General features: G+C 45.6%; 1 protein-coding gene across 4 annotated transcripts in view; it reads right to left on the bottom strand.

Annotated features, from left to right (window-relative positions):
* The window catches only part of LOC120997286 (CD2 associated protein), an 88,208-nt gene extending 82,960 nt beyond the window's left edge, over positions 1 to 5,248 (bottom strand). For 3 of the 4 annotated variants that reach the window (XM_040427311.1, XM_040427314.1, XM_040427315.1), the window contains exon 1: positions 5,016 to 5,248. In XM_040427311.1, the coding sequence (XP_040283245.1) occupies positions 5,016 to 5,019 (4 nt within the window). In that variant the 5' untranslated portion in view covers positions 5,020 to 5,248. The remainder of the gene's footprint in view (positions 1 to 5,015) is intronic. The other variant, XM_040427313.1, reaches the window with a different exon arrangement.
* Positions 5,249 to 21,280: the final 16,032 nt, after the last annotated feature.

Raw genomic sequence — 21,280 nt, 5'->3', positions numbered from 1 at the left:
GGTTGGCCCTGGGTTCCTCCTAATGCAAGACAATGCTAGACCTCATGTGGCTGGAGTGTGTCAGCAGTTCCTGCAAGACGAAGGCATTGATGCTATGGACTGGCCCGCCCGTTCCCCAGGCCTGAATCCAATTGAGCACATCTGGGACATCATGTCTCGCTCTATCCACCAACGTCACGTTGCACCACAGACTGTCCAGGAGTTGGCAGATGCTTTAGTCCAGGTCTGGGAGGAGATCCCTCAGGAGACCGTCTGCCACCTCATCAGGAGCATGCACAGGCGTTGTAGGGAGGTCATACAGGCACGTGGAGGCCACACACACTACTGAGCCTCATTTTGACTTGTTTTAAGGACATTACATCAAAGTTGGATCAGCCTGTAGTGTGTTTTTCCACTTTAATTTTGAGGGTGACTCCAAATCCAGACCTCCATGGGTTCAAAAATATGATTTCCATTTTTTTTTTTGGTGTGATTTTGTTGTCAGCACATTCAACTATGTAAACAACAAAGTATTTCAGAAGAATATTTAATTAATTCAGATCTAGGATGTGTTATTTTTGTGTTCCCTTTATTTTTTTGAGCAGTGTATTTGACATAACGTTTTAAGAGCTTTCCTGACGCATATACGCCAAACGGACACAGAGTGCAGTGTGAACGCAGCCCAAGTGTCTTTCAAGTTTCAAGGTCTGTGAAAAGCTGGGTGACGGCCTGAAACCACGGCACCAAAACCTCATGTTAAAGGGGTTGTCCAGGCTACAGATACTGATGATCCATGATCAATAGAGTGGAAGCAGTAGTCTCTGTACATTGCGTAGTTTACGGCACTGCAGCTCGGATCCGACCCCAACATGGTGACCCCCACAGTGTACGGGGCCTTCTGCTTCCAGCTCCCTGCACTGCGGCTGCCCAAAACAGTTGATCGGTGGCTATGCCGGGGGTTGGACCCCACCGATCTGATATTGATGACCTATCCTAAGGGTAGGTCATCAATACCTGTACCAAGGACAACCCCTTTAATGGGATTGTTTCATCAGAAGGTGTAGACGATTTTGCTGCAAGAAGGAGACACCAGCCAGACTTCTACCATGCAAGATCCATGAAATACATGTCCTCCCCGGTCAAAGAGGAGGATTCTGAGCGGCGAGAACTCTTCCTACGGGCTCGTTCACAGGAGCGGATGCCGTGCGGGTAATCTGCTGCGTGAGAGAGAGCCAAGCCCCGTTCTGGACAGCAGAGACCCGGAGCAGTAACATGATTGACAATGCTCCGTCCCTCTGTGGCCTTTTTACTACAAAATCACAGTCAGATAAAGCTGTCATTGTGATTTCGTAGTAAAAAGATCACAGAGAGGCACCGAGCATTATCAATCATGTTACTGCTCCGGGTCTCTGCTGTCCGGAGCGGGGCTTGGCTCTCTCTCACGCAGCAGATTACCCGCATGGCATCCGCTCCTGTGAACGAGCCCTACAACTCAACCTATCCAAATGCAGGTGAAGACATTAAAGAATATTCTGAACAAAAAATGGCCCCGTGACCATACCGTAGTAAGCCTACAAAGAACAAAAATATCCGTACTGAAGCATCATCACGAATCCAGTACAATGGAGGACCCGGCACAACCAGCCCACCGATTTATTACATGATGTGCACCATGTAATACATTAGTTCACCTGTGGTGGCGCCTGGGGGTTCAAACAGCAGAACACCTTCCATGAGATCCTTCAAACAACAAAAAAGTGCACAACGCATTTAAAGGAATTTTCCAGGCTCCTGATATTGATGACCTATCCTCAGGATAGGTGACATTAATATCTGATCGGTGAGGGTGTGACACCTGCAGCCTCCATCGCCAGAACTAGATCTGGAATTGAACAGGAAGCAGACAGCGCCGTTCAAAGTGTAGTGGCCATACCTGGTTACTGCAGCTCAGTTACCATTGAAGTGAATGGGAGATGAACTGCAGTACCCAGCACGGCCACTACACTGTGAACGGAGCTGTCTGCTTTGTGTTCCATTCAAAGTGCTAGTTCCAGAGTCGGATGGGGATGCGGGGTGTCAGATTCTCACCTGAGGATAGGTCATCGATAGCGGGAGTCTGGAAAACCCCCTTTAAATCTCGTTGCATTATACACACTAGGTCTTATCGCTGGCCCGTCTGGATCCGGCGTGTAGTCATTGATCAGCTGCATTAACTGTCAAACATCCTACCCCGGTAAAGGAATGTGCCAGCCCGTCCATTCCCAGCACTCACCTTCCCCGTTTAGAGAGTAAACCCTTCAGAAACGCAAGGCCTGGCTATAGGGAATCCGCCGCGCTAAGGGACGTCATCGCCGGGAGCTCGGCAGGACGGCACGGAAGGGCCTCCTATGTCAGATTCACACACAGCGCACTTACTGCAGTAATTCCTGCCACTGTAAAACAGCTGCATTCATCTGAAACCACACATCCAGAGCAGAAATCCCAATGTCAGCTTTGGATGTCTGTCATGGATCCTTTAGTCAATACGTGTCCGATGGCCACAGGCAAATCCAACCACGAAACCCTAAGGGCAGGTTCACACAATGGATTAAAATCAAACGTGATTCTGCGAGATCGGAGGCTGGACCCACGCACAAGGATTACCCCCACCATCATCCAATGGGGGAAATCAGGAGCTGACCCTCCACGGGGTGCGGAATCAAACACCCTAAAAAGAGGATTGACAGCACATACATCCTATCAACATGGGTGAAAGTAAGCCAATGACTGGGATCCCTTCCCCTGTATGGGGATGAACAATCACTACTGCGATCATTCTTCTGCACCACATCCCTGTGTGCACGGGACAACCTGCTGCATGTGCCACGGATGGGACCACCTGATGAACAAACACATTAAGTGTCACCTAACTTCCTTCCGGATGTCTGCGTTTTGCGGACCGCACCTGGCCGGCCCCGTGATAGAAATGCCTATTCTTGTCTGCAATTGCGGACAATACACTGTGTGTTGTTCACATCTTTCGCAGCCCCATTGAAATGCATGGGTCCGCACCCGCTCATCTGAATGAGCCAAAACCAGGTGCGGGTCAAACACACAGAACAGGAGGAAATCTTTCCATCACAACCGATCTCTGTGGAGGCTTCACCACTGGTTTGGGCTCGAAATCACTGAAGTGTGAACTAGGCCTTAGGGGAGAAGAAAGAGGAAATTTCAAATTTTTTTTCTAAGAAGTCAGGTGTCAGAAGGGAATTTTCCAACCAATGCTATATTCAACCCAAAGAGGAAAGGGGTAATGAGCTTGGTGGAGAAGAGGCCGATCCTCCTCCTTCCCCCCCCCCACCACCATCACCCCCACCCTGCAGGAGGTGGCCGTCCCCGCCTCGCTCCCCCGGCAGAGGTGGCCGCCCCCGCCTCGCTCCCCCATTCCTATGGGGTACCAGTGACGCCACATTTAGGACCCTCTGAGAAATAAGGTTACCATTAGGGTCTATTCACACGTCTGCAATTCTGTTCCGCATTTTGGGGAACGGAATTGCGGACCCATTCATTTCTATGGGGCCGCACGATAGAACAGGAACGCTGGAGAAGACTTCCCACAGAGACTCTATCGGCAATAATACAACCTACAGTAGTCCTTACTGCCACCTACCACTCCTAAGGCTGGGTTCACACCTGAGCGTATCCGATAAGCGCTGTTTACAGGCGTTTTTATCGGGCGTATTTTGGGGCGTTTTTGTATTTGGAAACGCAGTCGTACGCGCGTTTTTGCTATTGACAACAGAGGCGTACACCCCAAAGCTCCTGTACTTCTTGGGGCATAGGGCGTTTTACAGCGCGTTCGTACGCGCTGTAAAACGCTCAGGTGAGAACCATGCCCATGACTGATCCAGCAGGACTACTGCCGAGATCTATTCCCACCGGCTGCCGACCAGGACGTCTCCACAGTGTCCATCACTGACCTCAGTCCTGGAGCAGCACAGACAAATACAGAGAAAACCAATCTACAGAATGTTCCACCACATACAGAAACCTCCAGAGAGTCCCCGATACAAGGGATGGGGGGGTCACCTAATATTATAGGACGCCCCCCCGATACCCCTATAAACGAGTGATCAGAGCCTGAGATGACCAGCGACTCACCCCAGACCAGTCCTGTATGCAGTGGGGGCGATTCCCACTATGTATGAGGCCAGAGCCATTGACTATTGGCACCGTGTCAAAAAAACACCTCTCGAATCACCTGACTGGCACCTAAGAGAGGAAGACCAGATGCCAGTCAGGTGACTCGTCAGCGGGCACCACCGGGCGACCATCTAATATGTATGGAGGACTGTACCTGAGGGCCAATGTGAAGCAAAGAAGGAGCGGGCTGATGAGATGTCAGCAGGCCTGATCTGTTCCCAGGAAATAAGCCACCACTAGGAGTCCGGCTGAGGGTTATTATTCCCCTCTTCCCAGCCGAGCATGCATGTGCACAGGGGCTGCTGAGCCGAGCATGCATGTGCACAGGGGATGTCAGAAGGAGAGAGATTTCAAAAGGAGTGCCCTGCCGAAAACTAGGGACAGGCATAACGAGGACACGCTCCCACATCCATATTATGGCCTCAATATCTGGGGGGGCAAACATTCTACAAAGATCTACGTTGCCCATAGCAACCAAGCAGATCAGATACCAGAGTGACCCACACAGCCGGACCACCAGGGACCCCACAGTCCTGCTTCTTCTTGATTTGTACCATACACGTCATACAAGGCACAGGAAGCTCAGGAATAAGCGTTAGAGGGGAATTTCTGCCCCCACACACACCCTATGGGGGAGGTACAAACAAGACAAGCCCTTTAAGAGCCCCCCTCACCATACACGTCACATGACTGCACCTGGATGTCACCCGCCCCCCCATCCTGACAGGAAAAGTTGGGGTCCGCTAGTCCTGCCAGGCAGAGCACAGCGCCCCCCTCCCTCCGGCCAGGGCGGGTCACGTGACCTCCCCAGGTGTGTCTCCTCGCCCAGGCCCGTGTCCGGGAGAACTACTTACCCATGCTGCCTGCCGTCAGGGTGCGGGGAGCAGTCCCGCTCCGGCCTCTCACTCCCCACGCTCAGCGCTCTCAGCCCATCAAAATCCGCTCAGTCCAGTCCCCGGGATCCACCACACCGTGTCACGTCAGCCTCCCGCCCGCCGCCCTGCGCTGACACAGCCGCAGCGTCCGCCAACGAGACGACTACTAAACTAGAACGCCAGCTCGGAGCCCCGGAGCTGTCACGTGACGGGCGCCAGCCAATGGCAGCCCTCCTCTCCAAGTCCTGGCTCCATTCCCTGCTTTCCACACAGGGAGACTCCGGCCTGCCCGCTGTTACCAGGTGTGCTGACGTCACCGCCTGCTACGTCATCAGTCCCAAAGCCTGGTCCCTTCTCTGTGTGGGCTGTGTGCTCGTCTGCGCGATACTGTCCTGCGGGACCAGACCACCCTTATATATCTGTATTACTAGGGGTCGTCCTGCAGCATACATGTATTACTAGGGGTAGTCCTGCAGCATACATGTATTACTAGGGGTAGTCCTGCAGCATACTGTTACTATATGTATTACTAGGGGTAGTCCTGCGGTATATATGTATTACTAGGGGTAGTCCTGCGGTATATATGTATTACTAGGGGTAGTCCTGCAGTATACTGTTACTATATGTATTACTAGGGGTAGTCCTGCGGTATATATGTATTACTAGGGGTAGTCCTGCGGTATATATGTATTACTAGGGGTAGTCCTGCTGTATATATGTATTACTAGGGGTAGTCCTGCGGTATATATGTATTACTAGGGGTAGTCCTGCAGTATATATCTGTTACTAGGGGTAGTCCTGTGGTATATATGTATTACTAGGGGTAGTCCTGCTGTATATATCTGTTACTAGGGGTAGTCCTGCGGTATATATCTGTTACTAGGGGTAGTCCTGCTGTATATATCTGTTACTAGGGGTAGTCCTGCAGTATATATGTATTACTAGGGGTAGTCCTGTGGTATATATCTGTTACTAGGGGTAGTCCTGCGGTATATATCTGTTACTAGGGGTAGTCCTGTGGTATATATGTATTACTAGGGGTAGTCCTGTGGTATATATGTATTACTAGGGGTAGTCCTGCGGTATATATGTATTACTAGGGGTAGTCCTGTGGTATATATGTATTACTAGGGGTAGTCCTGCGGTATATATCTGTTACTAGGGGTAGTCCTGCGGTATATATCTGTTACTAGGGGTAGTCCTGCTGTATATATGTATTACTAGGGGTAGTCCTGTGGTATATATCTGTTACTAGGGGTAGTCCTGCGGTATATATCTGTTACTAGGGGTAGTCCTGCAGTATATATGTATTACTAGGGGTAGTCCTGTGGTATATATCTGTTACTAGGGGTAGTCCTGCGGTATATATCTGTTACTAGGGGTAGTCCTGCAGTATATATGTATTACTAGGGGTAGTCCTGTGGTATATATCTGTTACTAGGGGTAGTCCTGCGGTATATATCTGTTACTAGGGGTAGTCCTGCGGTATATATGTATTACTAGGGGTAGTCCTGTGGTATATATGTATTACTAGGGATAGTCCTGCGGTATATATCTGTTACTAGGGGTAGTCCTGCGGTATATATGTATTACTAGGGGTAGTCCTGCAGTATATATCTGTTACTAGGGGTAGTCCTGCGGTATATATGTATTACTAGGGGTAGTCCTGCGGTATATATGTATTACTAGGGGTAGTCCTGCAGTATATATCTGTTACTAGGGGTAGTCCTGCGGTATATATGTATTACTAGGGGTAGTCCTGCGGTATATATCTGTTACTAGGGGTAGTCCTGTGGTATATATCTGTTACTAGGGGTAGTCCTGCGGTATATATCTGTTACTAGGGGTAGTCCTGCGGTATATATGTATTACTAGGGGTAGTCCTGCGGTATATATGTATTACTAGGGGTAGTCCTGCGGTATATATGTATTACTAGGGGTAGTCCTGCGGTATATATCTGTTACTAGGGGTAGTCCTGCGGTATATATCTGTTACTAGGGGTAGTCCTGCGGTATATATGTATTACTAGGGGTAGTCCTGCAGTATATATCAGTTACTAGGGGTAGTCCTGCAGTATATATGTATTACTAGGGGTAGTCCTGCGGTATATATCTGTTACTAGGGGTAGTCCTGCAGTATATATGTATTACTAGGGGTAGTCCTGCGGTATATATGTATTACTAGGGGTAGTCCTGCAGTATATATGTATTACTAGGGGTAGTCCTGCGGTATATATGTATTACTAGGGGTAGTCCTGCGGTATATATCTGTTACTAGGGGTAGTCCTGCGGTATATATGTATTACTAGGGGTAGTCCTGCGGTATATATGTATTACTAGGGGTAGTCCTGCAGTATATATCTGTTACTAGGGGTAGTCCTGCGGTATATATGTATTACTAGGGGTAGTCCTGCGGTATATATCTGTTACTAGGGGTAGTCCTGTGGTATATATCTGTTACTAGGGGTAGTCCTGCGGTATATATGTATTACTAGGGGTAGTCCTGCGGTATATATGTATTACTAGGGGTAGTCCTGCGGTATATATCTGTTACTAGGGGTAGTCCTGCGGTATATATCTGTTACTAGGGGTAGTCCTGCAGTATATATCTGTTACTAGGGGTAGTCCTGCGGTATATATGTATTACTAGGGGTAGTCCTGCGGTATATATGTATTACTAGGGGTAGTCCTGCGGTATATATGTATTACTAGGGGTAGTCCTGCGGTATATATGTATTACTAGAGGTAGTCCCAGGGGCGTAGCTATAGGGGGTGCAGAGGTAGCAGTCGCTACCGGGCCCAGGAGCCTGAGGGGGCCCAAAGACCCTTGCGCCCCATAAGAAGACACCAGTATTATAGAAAGTGCATACTGGTCAAGTTATAGCTCTGGCTGGAGGGAAGGGCTTGGGTCAAGAATTTGTCATGATGGGGTTGGGAGGGTAATCTACTGTTAAAATTTTTGCCACAGGCAGCGTGAAGGCTATGTGCTTCCCTAGCAACAAAACACTGAGGGAAGGGGGGGGGCCCAAGCTGAACCTTTAGACCAGGGCCCATGAGCCTTTAGCTACGCCCCTGGGTAGTCCTGCGGTATATATGTATTACTAGGGATAGTCCTGCGGTGTATACAGTTGCAAGAAAAAGTATGTGAACCCTTTGTAATGATATGGATTTCTGCACAAATTGGACATAAAATGTGATCTGATCTTCATCTAAGTCACAACAATAGACAATCGCAGTCTGCTTAAACTAATAACACACAAAGAATTAAATGTTACCATGTTTTTATTGAACACACCATGTAAACATTCACAGTGCAGGTGGAAAAAGTATGTGAACCCTTGGATTTAATAACTGGTTGAACCTCCTTTGGCAGCAATAACTTCAACCAAACGTTTCCTGTAGTTGCAGATCAGACGTGCACAACGGTCAGGAGTAATTCTTGACCATTCCTCTTTACAGAACTGTTTCAGTTCAGCAATATTCTTGGGATGTCTGGTGTGAATCGCTTTCTTGAGGTCATGTCCCAGCATCTCAATCGGGTTGAGGTCAGGACTCTGACTGGGCCACTCCAGAAGGCGTATTTTCTTCTGTTTAAGCCATTCTGTTGTTGTTTTGCTTCTATGCTTTGGGTCGTTGTCCTGTTGCAACACCCATCTTCTTTTGAGCTTCAGCTGGTGGACAGATGGCCTTAAGTTCTCCTGCAAAATGTCTTGATATACTTGGGAATTCATTTTTCCTTCGATGATACCAATCCGTCCAGGCCCTGACGCAGCAGATCAGCCCCAAACCATGATGCCTCCACCACCATACTTCTCAGTTGGGGTGAGGTTTTGATGTTGGTGTGCTGGGCCTCTTTTTCTCCACACATAGTGTTGTGTGTTTCTTCCAAACAACTCAACTTTTGTTTCATCTGTCCACAGAATATTTTGCCAGTACTGCTGTGGAACATCCAGGTGCTCTTGTGCAAACTGTAAATGTGCAGCAATGTTTTTTTTGGACAGCAGTGTCTTCCTCTGTGGTATACTCCCATGAAATCCATTCTTGTTTAGTGTTTTACGTATCGTAGATTCGCTAACAGGGATGTTAGCATATGCCAGAGACTTTTGTAAGTCTTTAGCTGACACTCTAGGATTCTTCTTCACCTCATTGAGCAGTCTACGCTGTGCTTTTGCAGTCATCTTTACAGGACGGCCACTCCTAGGGAGAGTAGCAGCAGTGCTGAACTTTCTCCATTTATAGACAATTTGTCTTACCGTGGACTGATGAACAGCAAGGCTTTTGGAGATACTTTATAACCCTTTCCAGCTTTATGCAAGTCAACAATTCTTAATCGTAGGTCTTCTGAGAGCTCTTTTGTGCGAGGCATCATTCACATCAGGCAATGCTTCTTGTGGAAAGCAAACCGAGAACTGGTGTGTGTTTTTTATAGGGCAGGGCAGCTGTAACCAACACCTCCAATCTCATCTCATTGATTGGACTCCAGTTGGCTGATACCTCACTCCGATTAGCTCTTGGAGATGTCATTAGTCTAGGGGTTCACATACTTTTTCCACCTGCACTGTGAATGTTTACATGGTGTGTTCAATAAAAACATGGTAACATGTAATTTTTTGTGTGTTATTAGTTTAAGCAGATTGTGATTGTCTATTGTTGTGACTTAGATGAAGATCAGATCACATTTTATGACCAATTTGCGCAGAAATCCATATCATTCCAAAGGGTTCACAACTGTATCTGTTACTAGGGGTAGTCCTGCGGTATATATATATATATATATATATATATATATATATATATATACACTCGCCTAAAGAATTATTAGGAACACCTGTTCTATTTCTCATTAATGCAATTATCTAGTCAACCAATCACATGGCAGTTGCTTCAATGCATTTAGGGGTGTGCTCCTGGTCAAGACAATCTCCTGAACTCCAAACTGAATGTCAGAATGGGAAAGAAAGGTGATTTAAAGGGACTCTGTCACCACTTTCTAACCCCCCCTTTTAAAAGTATTGTTCTCTCCATGGCGCCCTTGTGATTACAAAGGTGTTGTTATAACATAAATTCGCCGTCTCGTTTTGATAAAAATACCTTTTATCTAACCTGTCAATCTTGTGGATAAGGTGCCCAGGGCGTTTCTGAAGGTCTGAAGCTGCCGCCCGCCGCCGCCGCCGTTGGTGCCCAGCTCCTCCCCTGATCCTTTCAGCGCCGCCTGAATGTAAAGAAATCCGCCTCCGGCTCTCGCTCAGTGCCCCCTCCTCCTTTTCAAAGATCCCGCGCGTGCGCACAGGCCTGTGCCTGATGCGCCCGTGCGGACATTTAGAATCAGCCTCATTGAGCGAAGTGCGCATGCGCGCACTTCGCTCAACCTCCTCATAAGACGAGCACTGCAGCCAGCCACTCAGAGCCTGCGGCTCCATACAGCGCTTGGCAGGCTCTGAGTGGCTGGCTGCAGTGCTCGTCTTATGAGGAGGTTGAGCGAAGTGCGCGCATGCGCACTTCGCTCAATGAGGCTGATTCTAAATGTCCGCACGGGCGCATCAGGCACAGGCCTGTGCGCACGCGCGGGATCTTTGAAAAGGAGGAGGGGGCACTGAGCGAGAGCCGGAGGCGGATTTCTTTACATTCAGGCGGCGCTGAAAGGATCAGGGGAGGAGCTGGGCACCAACGGCGGCGGCGGGCGGCAGCTTCAGACCTTCAGAAACGCCCTGGGCACCTTATCCACAAGATTGACAGGTTAGATAAAAGGTATTTTTATCAAAACGAGACGGCGAATTTATGTTATAACAACACCTTTGTAATCACAAGGGCGCCATGGAGAGAACAATACTTTTAAAAGGGGGGGTTAGAAAGTGGTGACAGAGTCCCTTTAAGCAATTTTGAGTGTGGCATGGTTGTTGCTGCCAGACGGGCCGGTCTGAGTATTTCACAATCTGCTCAGTTACTGGGATTTTCACGCACAACCATTTCTAGGGTTTACAAAGAATGGTGTGAAAAGGGAAAAACATCCAGTATGCGGCAGTCCTGTGGGCAAAAATGCCTTGTGGAGGCTGGAGGTCAGAGGAGAATGGGCCGACTGATTCAAGCTGATAGAAGAGCAACGTTGACTGAAATAACCACTCGTTACAACCGAGGTATGCAGCAAAGCATTTGTGAGGCCACAACACGCACAACCTTGAGGCGGATGGGCTACAACAGCAGAAGACCCCACCGGGTACCACTCATCTCCACTACAAATAGGAAAAAGAGGCTACAATTTGCACGAGCTCACCAAAATTGGACTGTTGAAGACTGGAAAAATGTTGCCTGGTCTGATGAGTCTCGATTTCTGTTGAGACATTCAAATGGTAGAGTCCGAATTTGGCGTAAACAGAATGAGAACATGTATCCATCCTCTGATGGCTACTTCCAGCAGGATAATGCACCATGTCACAAAGATCGAATCATTTCCAATTGGTTTCTTGAACATGACAATGAGTTCACTGTACTAAAATGGCCCCCACAGTCACCAGATCTCAACCCAATAGAGCATCTTTGGGATGTGGTGGAACGGGAGCTTCGTGCCCTGGATGTGCATCCCTCAAATCTCCATCAACTGCAAGATGCTATCCTATCAATATGGGCCAACATTTCTAAAGAATGCTATCAGCACCTTGTTGAATCAATGCCACGTAGAATTAAGGCAGTTCTGAAGCCAAAAGGGGGTCCAACACCGTATTAGTATGGTGTTCCTAGTAAATATGTAGTAACAGATATATACCGCAGGACTACCCCTAGTAATAGATATATACCGCAGGACTACCCCTATTAATGGATATATACCACAGGACTACCCCTAGTAATGGATATATACCACAGGACTACCCCTAGTAATGGATATATACCACAGGACTACCCCTAGTAATGGATATATACCACAGGACTACCCCTAGTAATGGATATATACCACAGGACTACCCCTAGTAATGGATATATACCACAGGACTACCCCTAGTAATGGATATATACCGAAGGACTACCCCTAGTAATACATATGTATACAGCAGGACTACACCTAGTAATACATATATACCACAGGACTACCCCTAGTGATAGATATATACCGCAAGACTACCCCTAGTAATGGATATATACTGCAGGACTACCCCTAGTAATGGATATATACCGTAGGACTACCCTTATTAATACATATATATAGCAGCAGGAATACCCCTAGTAATACATACGGTATATACCGAAGGACTACCCCAAGTAATACATATATACCGCAGGACTACCCCAAGTAATACATATATACCGCAGGACTACCCCTAGTAATACATATATATAGCAGCAGGACTACCCCTAGTAATACATATATACCGCAGGAATACCCCTAGTAATACATATATACCGCAGGACTACCCCTAGTAATACATATATACTGCAGGAATACCCCTAATAATACATATATACCGCAGGACTACCATTCGTAATGGATATACACTGCAGGAATACCCCTAGTAATACATATGTATACAGCAGGACTAGCCCTAGTAATATATATATATATACCGCAGGACTACCCCTAGTAATAGATAAATACCGAAGGACTACCCCTAGTAATGGATATATACTGCAGGACTACCCCTAGTAATACATATATACCGCAGGAATACCCCTAATAATACATATATACCGCAGGACTACCCATAGTAATGGATATATACTGCAGTAATACCCCTAGTAACAGATATATACCGCAGAACTACCCCTAGTAATGGATATATACTGCAGTAATTCCCCTAGTAATGGATATATGCAACAGGACTACCCTTAGTAATGGATATATACCGCAGGACTACCCATAGTAATGGATATATACAGCAGTAATACCCCTAGTAATGGATATGCTTTCCTCAACTTTGAATCTGCGAAAATGTTTGTACATGCCCTCATCATCTCCCGCCTAGACTACTGTAACACTCTCCTCTGTGGCCTTCCATCTAGCGCTCTCGCACCCCTCCAATCTATCCTCAACTCTGCTGCCCGACTAATCCACCTCTCACCCTATTACTCCTCTGCCTCTCCCCTCTGCCAATCCCTTCACTGGCTCCCCATTGCCCAGCGAATTCACTTTAAAGTACTAACAAATACATACAAGGCCGTCCATAACCTGTCCCCTCCCTACATCTCGGAGCTACTTTCCTGATACACCCCCACACGCACTCTCCGATCCTGACAAGACCTCCTTCTCTCCTCTCCTCTTATTGCCTCTTCCCACAATCGCCTCCAAGATTTCTCCCGTGCATCCTCCATACTCTGGAACTCGCTACCCCAACATATCAGACTCTCACCTACAGTGGAATCCTTCAAAAGAAACCTGAAAACCCGCCTCTTCAGACAAGCCTACAACCAGTGACCCTGCTGCCTCCATACCGCCATGACCAACTTCACCCGCACCTACTGTGTCCCTCTCCCATACCATGTAGATCAGGGATCAGCAACCTCCGTCACTCCAGCTGTTGTGAAACTACAATTCCCAGCATGCTCCATTCATTTCTATGAGAGTTCTGAGAAGAGCAGAGCAAGTATGCATGCTGGGAGTTGTAGTTTCACAACACCTGGAGTGCCGGAGGTTGCCTACCCCTGATGTAGATTGTAAGCCCTCACGGGCAGGGCCTTCTCTCCTTCTGTACCAGTTTGTAACTCGTCTTGTTTATGATTAGTGCAATTGTCTGTATTATGTATGTATACCTCTTCTCATATGTACAGCGCTATGGAATGAATGGCGCTTTTATAATAGATAATAATATACAGTACAGACCAAAAGTTTGGACACACCTTCTCATTCAAAGAGTTTTCTTTATTTTCATGACTATGAAAATTGTAGATTCACACTGAAGGCATCAAAACTATGAATTAACACATGTGGAATTATATATATAACAAACAAGTGTGAAACAACTGAAAATATGTCATATTCTAGGTTCTTCAAAGTAGCCACCTTTTGCTTTGATTACTGCTTTGCACACTCTTGCCATTCTCTTGATGAGCTTCAAGAGGTAGTCCCCTGAAATGGTTTTCACTTCACAGGTGTGCCCTGTCAGGTTTAATAAGTGGGATTTCTTGCCTTTTAAATGGGGTTGGGACCATCAGTGGCGTTGAGGAGAAGTTAGGTGGATACACAGCTGATAGTCCTACTGAATAGACTGTTAGAATTTGTATTATGGCAAGAAAAAAGCAGCTAAGTACAGAAAAACGAGTGGCCATCATTACTTTAAGAAATGAAGGTCAGTCAGTCAGCCGAAAAATTGGGAAAACTTTGAAAGTAAGGGCTTTTTGACCATGAAGGAGAGTGATGGGGTGCTGCGCCAGATGACCTGGCCTCCACAGTCACCGGACCTGAACCCAATCGAGATGGTTTGGGGTGAGCTGGACCGCAGAGTGAAGGCAAAAGGGCCAACAAGTGCTAAGCATCTCTGGGAACTCCTTCAAGACTGTTGGAAGACCATTTCAGGGGACTACCTCTTGAAGCTCATCAAGAGAATGCCAAGAGTGTGCAAAGCAGTAATCAAAGCAAAAGGTGGCTACTTTGAAGAACCTAGAATATGACATATTTTCAGTTGTTTCACACTTGTTTGTTATGTATATAATTCCACGTGTTAATTCATAGTTTTGATGCCTTCATAGTCATGAAAATAAAGAAAACTCTTTGAATGAGAAGGTGTGTCCAAACTTTTGGTTTGTACTGTATACCACAGGACTACCCCTAGTAATGGATATATACCACAGGACTACCCCTAGTAATGGATATATACCGAAGGACTACCCCTAGTAATACATATGTATACAGCAGGACTACACCTAGTAATACATATATACCACAGGACTACCCCTAGTGATAGATATATACCGCAAGACTACCCCTAGTAATGGATATATACCGTATATACCACAGGACTACCACTAGTAATGGATATATACTGCAGGACTACCCCTAGTAATGGATATATACCGTAGGACTACCCCTAGTAATACATATGTATACAGCAGGACTACACCTAGTAATACATATATACCACAGGACTACCCCTAGTAATACATATGTATACAGCAGGACTAACCCTAGTAATACATATATACCACAGGACTACCCCTATTAATACATATATACCAAAGGACTACCCCTAGTAATACATATATACCGCAGGACTACCCCTAGTAATACATATATATAGCAGCAGGACTACCCCTAGTAATACATATATACCGAAGGACTACCCCTAGTAATACATATATACCGCAGGACTACCCCTAGTAATATATATATATATAGCAGCAGGACTACCCCTAGTAATACATATATACCGCAGGAATACCCCTAATAATACATATATACCGCAGGACTACCACTAGTAATGGATATACACTGCAGAACTACCCCTAGTAATACATATGTATACAGCAGGACTAGCCCTAGTAATACATATATACCGCAGGAATACCCCTAATAATACATATATACCGCAGGATTACCACTAGTAATGGATATACACTGCAGGACTACCCCTAGTAATATATATACCGCAGGACTACTCCTAGTAATATATATATATACCGCAGGACTACCCCTAGTAATAGATAAATACGGAAGGACTACCCCTAGTAATGGATATATACCGCAGGACTACCCCTAGTAATACATATGTATACAGCAGGACTACCCCTAGTAATACATATATACCACAGGAATACCCCTAATAATACATATATACCGCAGGACTACCAATAGCAATGGATATACACTGCAGGACTACCCCTAGTAATAGATAAATACCGCAGGGCTACCCCTAGTAATGGATATATACTGCAGGACTACCCCTAGTAATACATATGTATACAGCAGGACTACCCCTAGTAATACATACAGGGAGTGCAGAATTATTAGGCAAGTTGTATTTTTGAGGATTAATTTTATTATTGAACAACAACCATGTTCTCAATGAACCCAAAAAACTCATTAATATCAAAGCTGAATATTTTTGGAAGTAGTTTTTAGTTTGTTTTTAGTTTTAGCTATTTTAGGGGGATATCTGTGTGTGCAGGTGACTATTACTGTGCATAATTATTAGGCAACTTAACAAAAAACAAATATATACCCATTTCAATTATTTATTTTTACCAGTGAAACCAATATAACATCTCAACATTCACAAATATAAATTTCTGACATTCAAAAACAAAACAAAAACAAATCAGTGACCAATATAGCCACCTTTCTTTGCAAGGACACTCAAAAGCCTGCCATCCATGGATTCTGTCAGTGTTTTGGTCTGTTCACCATCAACATTGCGTGCAGCAGCAACCACAGCCTCCCAGACACTGTTCAGAGAGGTGTACTGTTTGCCCTCCTTGTAAATCTCACATTTGATGATGGACCACAGGTTCTCAATGGGGTTCAGATCAGGTGAACAAGGAGGCCATGTCATTAGATTTTCTTCTTTTATACCCTTTCTTGCCAGCCACGCTGTGGAGTACTTGGACGCGTGTGATGGAGCATTGTCCTGCATGAAAATCATGTTTTTCTTGAAGGATGCAGACTTCTTCCTGTACCACTGCTTGAAGAAGGTGTCTTCCAGAAACTGGCAGTAGGACTGGGAGTTGAGCTTGACTCCATCCTCAACCCGAAAAGGCCCCACAAGCTCATCTTTGATGATACCAGCCCAAACCAGTACTCCACCTCCACCTTGCTGGCGTCTGAGTCGGACTGGAGCTCTCTGCCCTTTACCAATCCAGCCACGGGCCCATCCATCTGGCCCATCAAGACTCACTCTCATTTCATCAGTCCATAAAACCTTAGAAAAATCAGTCTTGAGATATTTCTTGGCCCAGTCTTGACGTTTCAGCTTGTGTGTCTTGTTCAGTGGTGGTCGTCTTTCAGCCTTTCTTACCTTGGCCATGTCTCTGAGTATTGCACACCTTGTGCTTTTGGGCACTCCAGTGATGTTGCAGCTCTGAAATAGGCCAAACTGGTGGCAAGTGGCATCTTGGCAGCTGCACGCTTGACTTTTCTCAGTTCATGGGCAGTTATTTTGCGCCTTGGTTTTTCCACACGCTTCTTGCGACCCTGTTGACTATTTTGAATGAAACGCTTGATTGTTCGATGATCACGCTTCAGAAGCTTTGCAATTTTAAGAGTGCTGCATCCCTCTGCAAGATATCTCACTATTTTTGACTTTTCTGAGCCTGTCAAGTCCTTCTTTTGACCCATTTTGCCAAAGGAAAGGAAGTTGCCTAATAATTATGCACACCTAATATAGGGTGTTGATGTCATTAGACCACACCCCTTCTCATTACAGAGATGCACATCACCTAATATGCTTAATTGGTAGTAGGCTTTCGAGCCTATACAGCTTGGAGTAAGACAACATGCATAAAGAGGATGATGTGGTCAAAATACTCATTTGCCTAATAATTCTGCACGCAGTGTATATACCACAGGACTACCCCTAATAATACATATATACCGCAGGACTACCACTAGTAAAAAACATATACCGCAGGAATACTCCTAATAATACATATATACCACAGGACTACCACTACTAATACATATATACCGCAGGACTACCACTACTAATACATATATACCGCAGGACTACCCCTAGTAATAGATATATACCGCAGGACTACCCCTAGTAATATATATATATATATATATACACACACTATAGGACTACCCCTAGTAACAGATATATACCGCAGGGCTATCCCTAGTAATGGATATATACTGCAGGACTACTCCTAGTAATAGATATATACTGCAGGACTACCCCTAGTAATACATATATACCACAAGACTACCCCTAGTAACAGATATAAACCGCAGGACTATCGCTCGTAATAGATATACACTACAGGACTACCCCTTGTAACCGATATATACTGCAGGACTATCCCTAGTAATATATATATACCGCAGGACTACCCCTAGTAATACATATACATCGCAGGACTACCCCTAGTAATGGATATATACCACAGGACTATCCATAGTAATGAATATATCCCGCAGGACTACCCCTAGTAACCAATATATACCGCAGGACTACCCCTAGTAACCAATATATACCTTAGGAATACCCCTAGCAACAGATATATACCACAGGACTATCCCTAGTAATAGATATATACTACAGGACTACCCCTCGTAATGGATATATACTGCAGGACTACCCCTAGTAACCAATATATACTGCAGGACTACCCCTAGTAACCGATATATACTGCAGGACTACCCCTAGTACTGATATATACTGCAGGACTACCCCTAGTAATGGATATATACTGCAGGACTACCCCTAATAACCGATATATGCTGCAGGACTAGCCCTAGTAATACATATATACCGCAGGACTACCCCTAGTAATTGATATATACTACAAGACTACCCCTAGTAACAGATATATACCTCACGACTAACCCTCGTAATAGATATATACTACAAGACTACCCCTAGTAATGGATATATACTGCAGTACTACCCCTAGTAATGGATATATACTGCAGGACTACCCCTAATAACTGATATATATATACTGCAGGACTACCCCTAGTAACTGATATATATTGCAGGACTACCCCTAGTAATGGATATATACTGCAGGACTACCCCTAGTAATACAGATATACCGCAGGACTACCCCTAGTAATGGATATATACCACAGGACTACCCCTAGTAATACATATATACCGCAGGACTACCCCTAGTAATAGATATATACTACATGACTACCCCTAGTAACATTACCGGATCCGACGTTTAGCTTTTTCTGAATGGTTACCATGGCTGCAAGAACACTAAAGTCCTGGCAGCCATGGTAAAGTGTAGCGGGGAGCGGGGGAGCAGTATACTTACCGTCCGTGCGGCTCCCGGGGCGCTTCAGAGTGACGTCAGGGCGCCCCACGCGCATGGATGACGTGATCGCATGGATCACGTCATCCATGCGCATGGGGCGCTCTGACGTCATTCTGGAGCGCCCCGGGAGCCGCACGGACGGTAAGTATACTGCTCCCCCGCTCCCCACTACTACTACGGCAGCCAGGACTTTAATAGCGTCCTGGCTGCCATAGCAACACTGAACGCATTTTGAAGACGGATCCGTCTTCAAATGCTTTCAGTTCACTTGCGTTGTTACGGATCCGGCGTGTAATTCCGGCAAATGGAGTACACAACGGATCCGGACAACGCAAGTGTGAAAGAGGCCTAACTGATATATACCGCAGGACTACCCCTAGTAACAGATATATACCGCAGGACTACCCCTAGTAATACATATATACCGCAGGACTACCCCTAGTAACAGATATACACTGCAGGACTACTCCTAGTAATACATGTATACCTCAGAACTACCTCTAGTAATACATATATACTGCAGGTCTAATGCTAGTAATGGATAAATACTGCAGGACTACTCTTAGTAATACTTATATACCGAAGGACTACCGCTAGTAACAGATATATACCGCAGGACTACCCCTAGTAACAGATATATACCGCAGGACTACCCCTAGTAATACATATATACCGCAGGACTACCCCTAGTAATACATATATACCGCAGGACTACCCCTAGTAATACATATATACTGTGGTGGCTGATAGACCGCCCTTACTACACAAGTGGTGGCGGATACAATACCCCAAGTATTGATAGACCGCTCTGAGTACACAGTTGGTGGCGGACCACTTCTGGCATGGAGGCTGTAGTATGGTAGGTCCGAACCTTATTCTCTGTAGGAAAAAGTGCCTGGAGATTGTTCCCCTGCTATGGCTGTGTCCTGCAACCCCCTGCTGAGTGTGTAAGTAGTTCCCCCATAACTTTCTGACCCTTTTACAGTCCTTCATTGTATATTACATATTATTAATGTTCATGTATGCACAAACTACATATAGTTTGTATTCTGTAACTATGGCGACACAAAGGCCTGCCTCAGAGCTGTATGCACAAAACTCTCTCTTTTTGTTTTGGAATAAAGAAAAGTATACATAGGCACTTATTAAGGGGTTAAAGAAGGCTGCCCAACCAGTCATGTGGATAAACCCTCACTATGACTATATTCACAGTTTTCCAGGATTTCATGCACCACATGACTGACCTTTACAGGGGGGGCTGAGCGAGCGCCACCAGTTATTAGAGCCTATATACACGTCTACGGTACATATTCATGCAGGGAGCTGGTTTTATATTTAGAGCCTCTCTCTTTTTTCTAGTCTGCTCAGATTTCAATGCTGTGAGTTCATCAACAATTTAGAGGAAACCACAGCTCATCAGGAAAAACCTGCTTCTTTCCATCATGACCACAGAAAGCATGCTCAGCGTGAGGTATTGTGCCATAGCGAATATGTAAGAAAAGGCCACTTCTATACTTGTGGATCAGAGCTCTTGCTTTGTAACCTGTGTGAGCAGGACGTGATCACATCAGGTTTTCAGCCTCTGTATTTACATTCACTGACAGCAAACCGAGATTTTAAACATGGACAAAAAGCAAAATACAGAATATGTAAGGAAATTATAATGGAGAGCAAGTTTCCCTCAGGGCTTCTTAAACCTTTTCTCCTCGGGCCTCACCAATGAACTCATACCACCGTGTAATACCCATAGGACATTGCATTGACAAACTGATACCACTGTGAAGCACACATAATACTCACTAGCAGCACCAAATACTACACTGCAGCACAAAACACCTCGCCAGAGGCAGCAAACAGGTACCATACTGCAATTTAAAATATCCACCAGCACCAATACCACATTAAAGCAACCAAGAAACTGTGCCTCATTGTAGTAACCACCAAGAGACTGTGTCCCATTGTAATAACCACCAAGAAACTGTGCCTCATTGTAGTAACCACCAAGAGACTGTGCCCCATTGTAGTAACCACCAAGAAGACTGTGCCCCATTGTAGTAACCACCAATAAGACTGTGCCCCATTGTATTAACCACCAAGAAGACTGTGCCCCATTGTAGTAACCACCAAGAAGACTGTGCCCCATTGTATTAACCACCAAGAGACTGTGCCCCATTGTAGTAACCACCAAGAGACTGTGCCCCATTGTAGTAACCACCAAGAGACTGTGCCCCATTGTAGTAACCACCAAGAACACTGTGCCCTGAAAGGAATCCATGTTTTTTTTTTATATATGTCAAAACCAATTCTGCTTTTTGCTGTAGTTTCATTTCTCTGTTAGAAAC

This window comes from Bufo bufo, chromosome 4 (genome assembly GCF_905171765.1).
Source record: "Bufo bufo chromosome 4, aBufBuf1.1, whole genome shotgun sequence".
Taxonomy (NCBI): domain Eukaryota; kingdom Metazoa; phylum Chordata; class Amphibia; order Anura; family Bufonidae; genus Bufo; species Bufo bufo.
The sequence above is the reverse complement of the archived record's forward strand: the minus strand, read 5'-3'. Positions and strand labels throughout refer to the sequence as shown.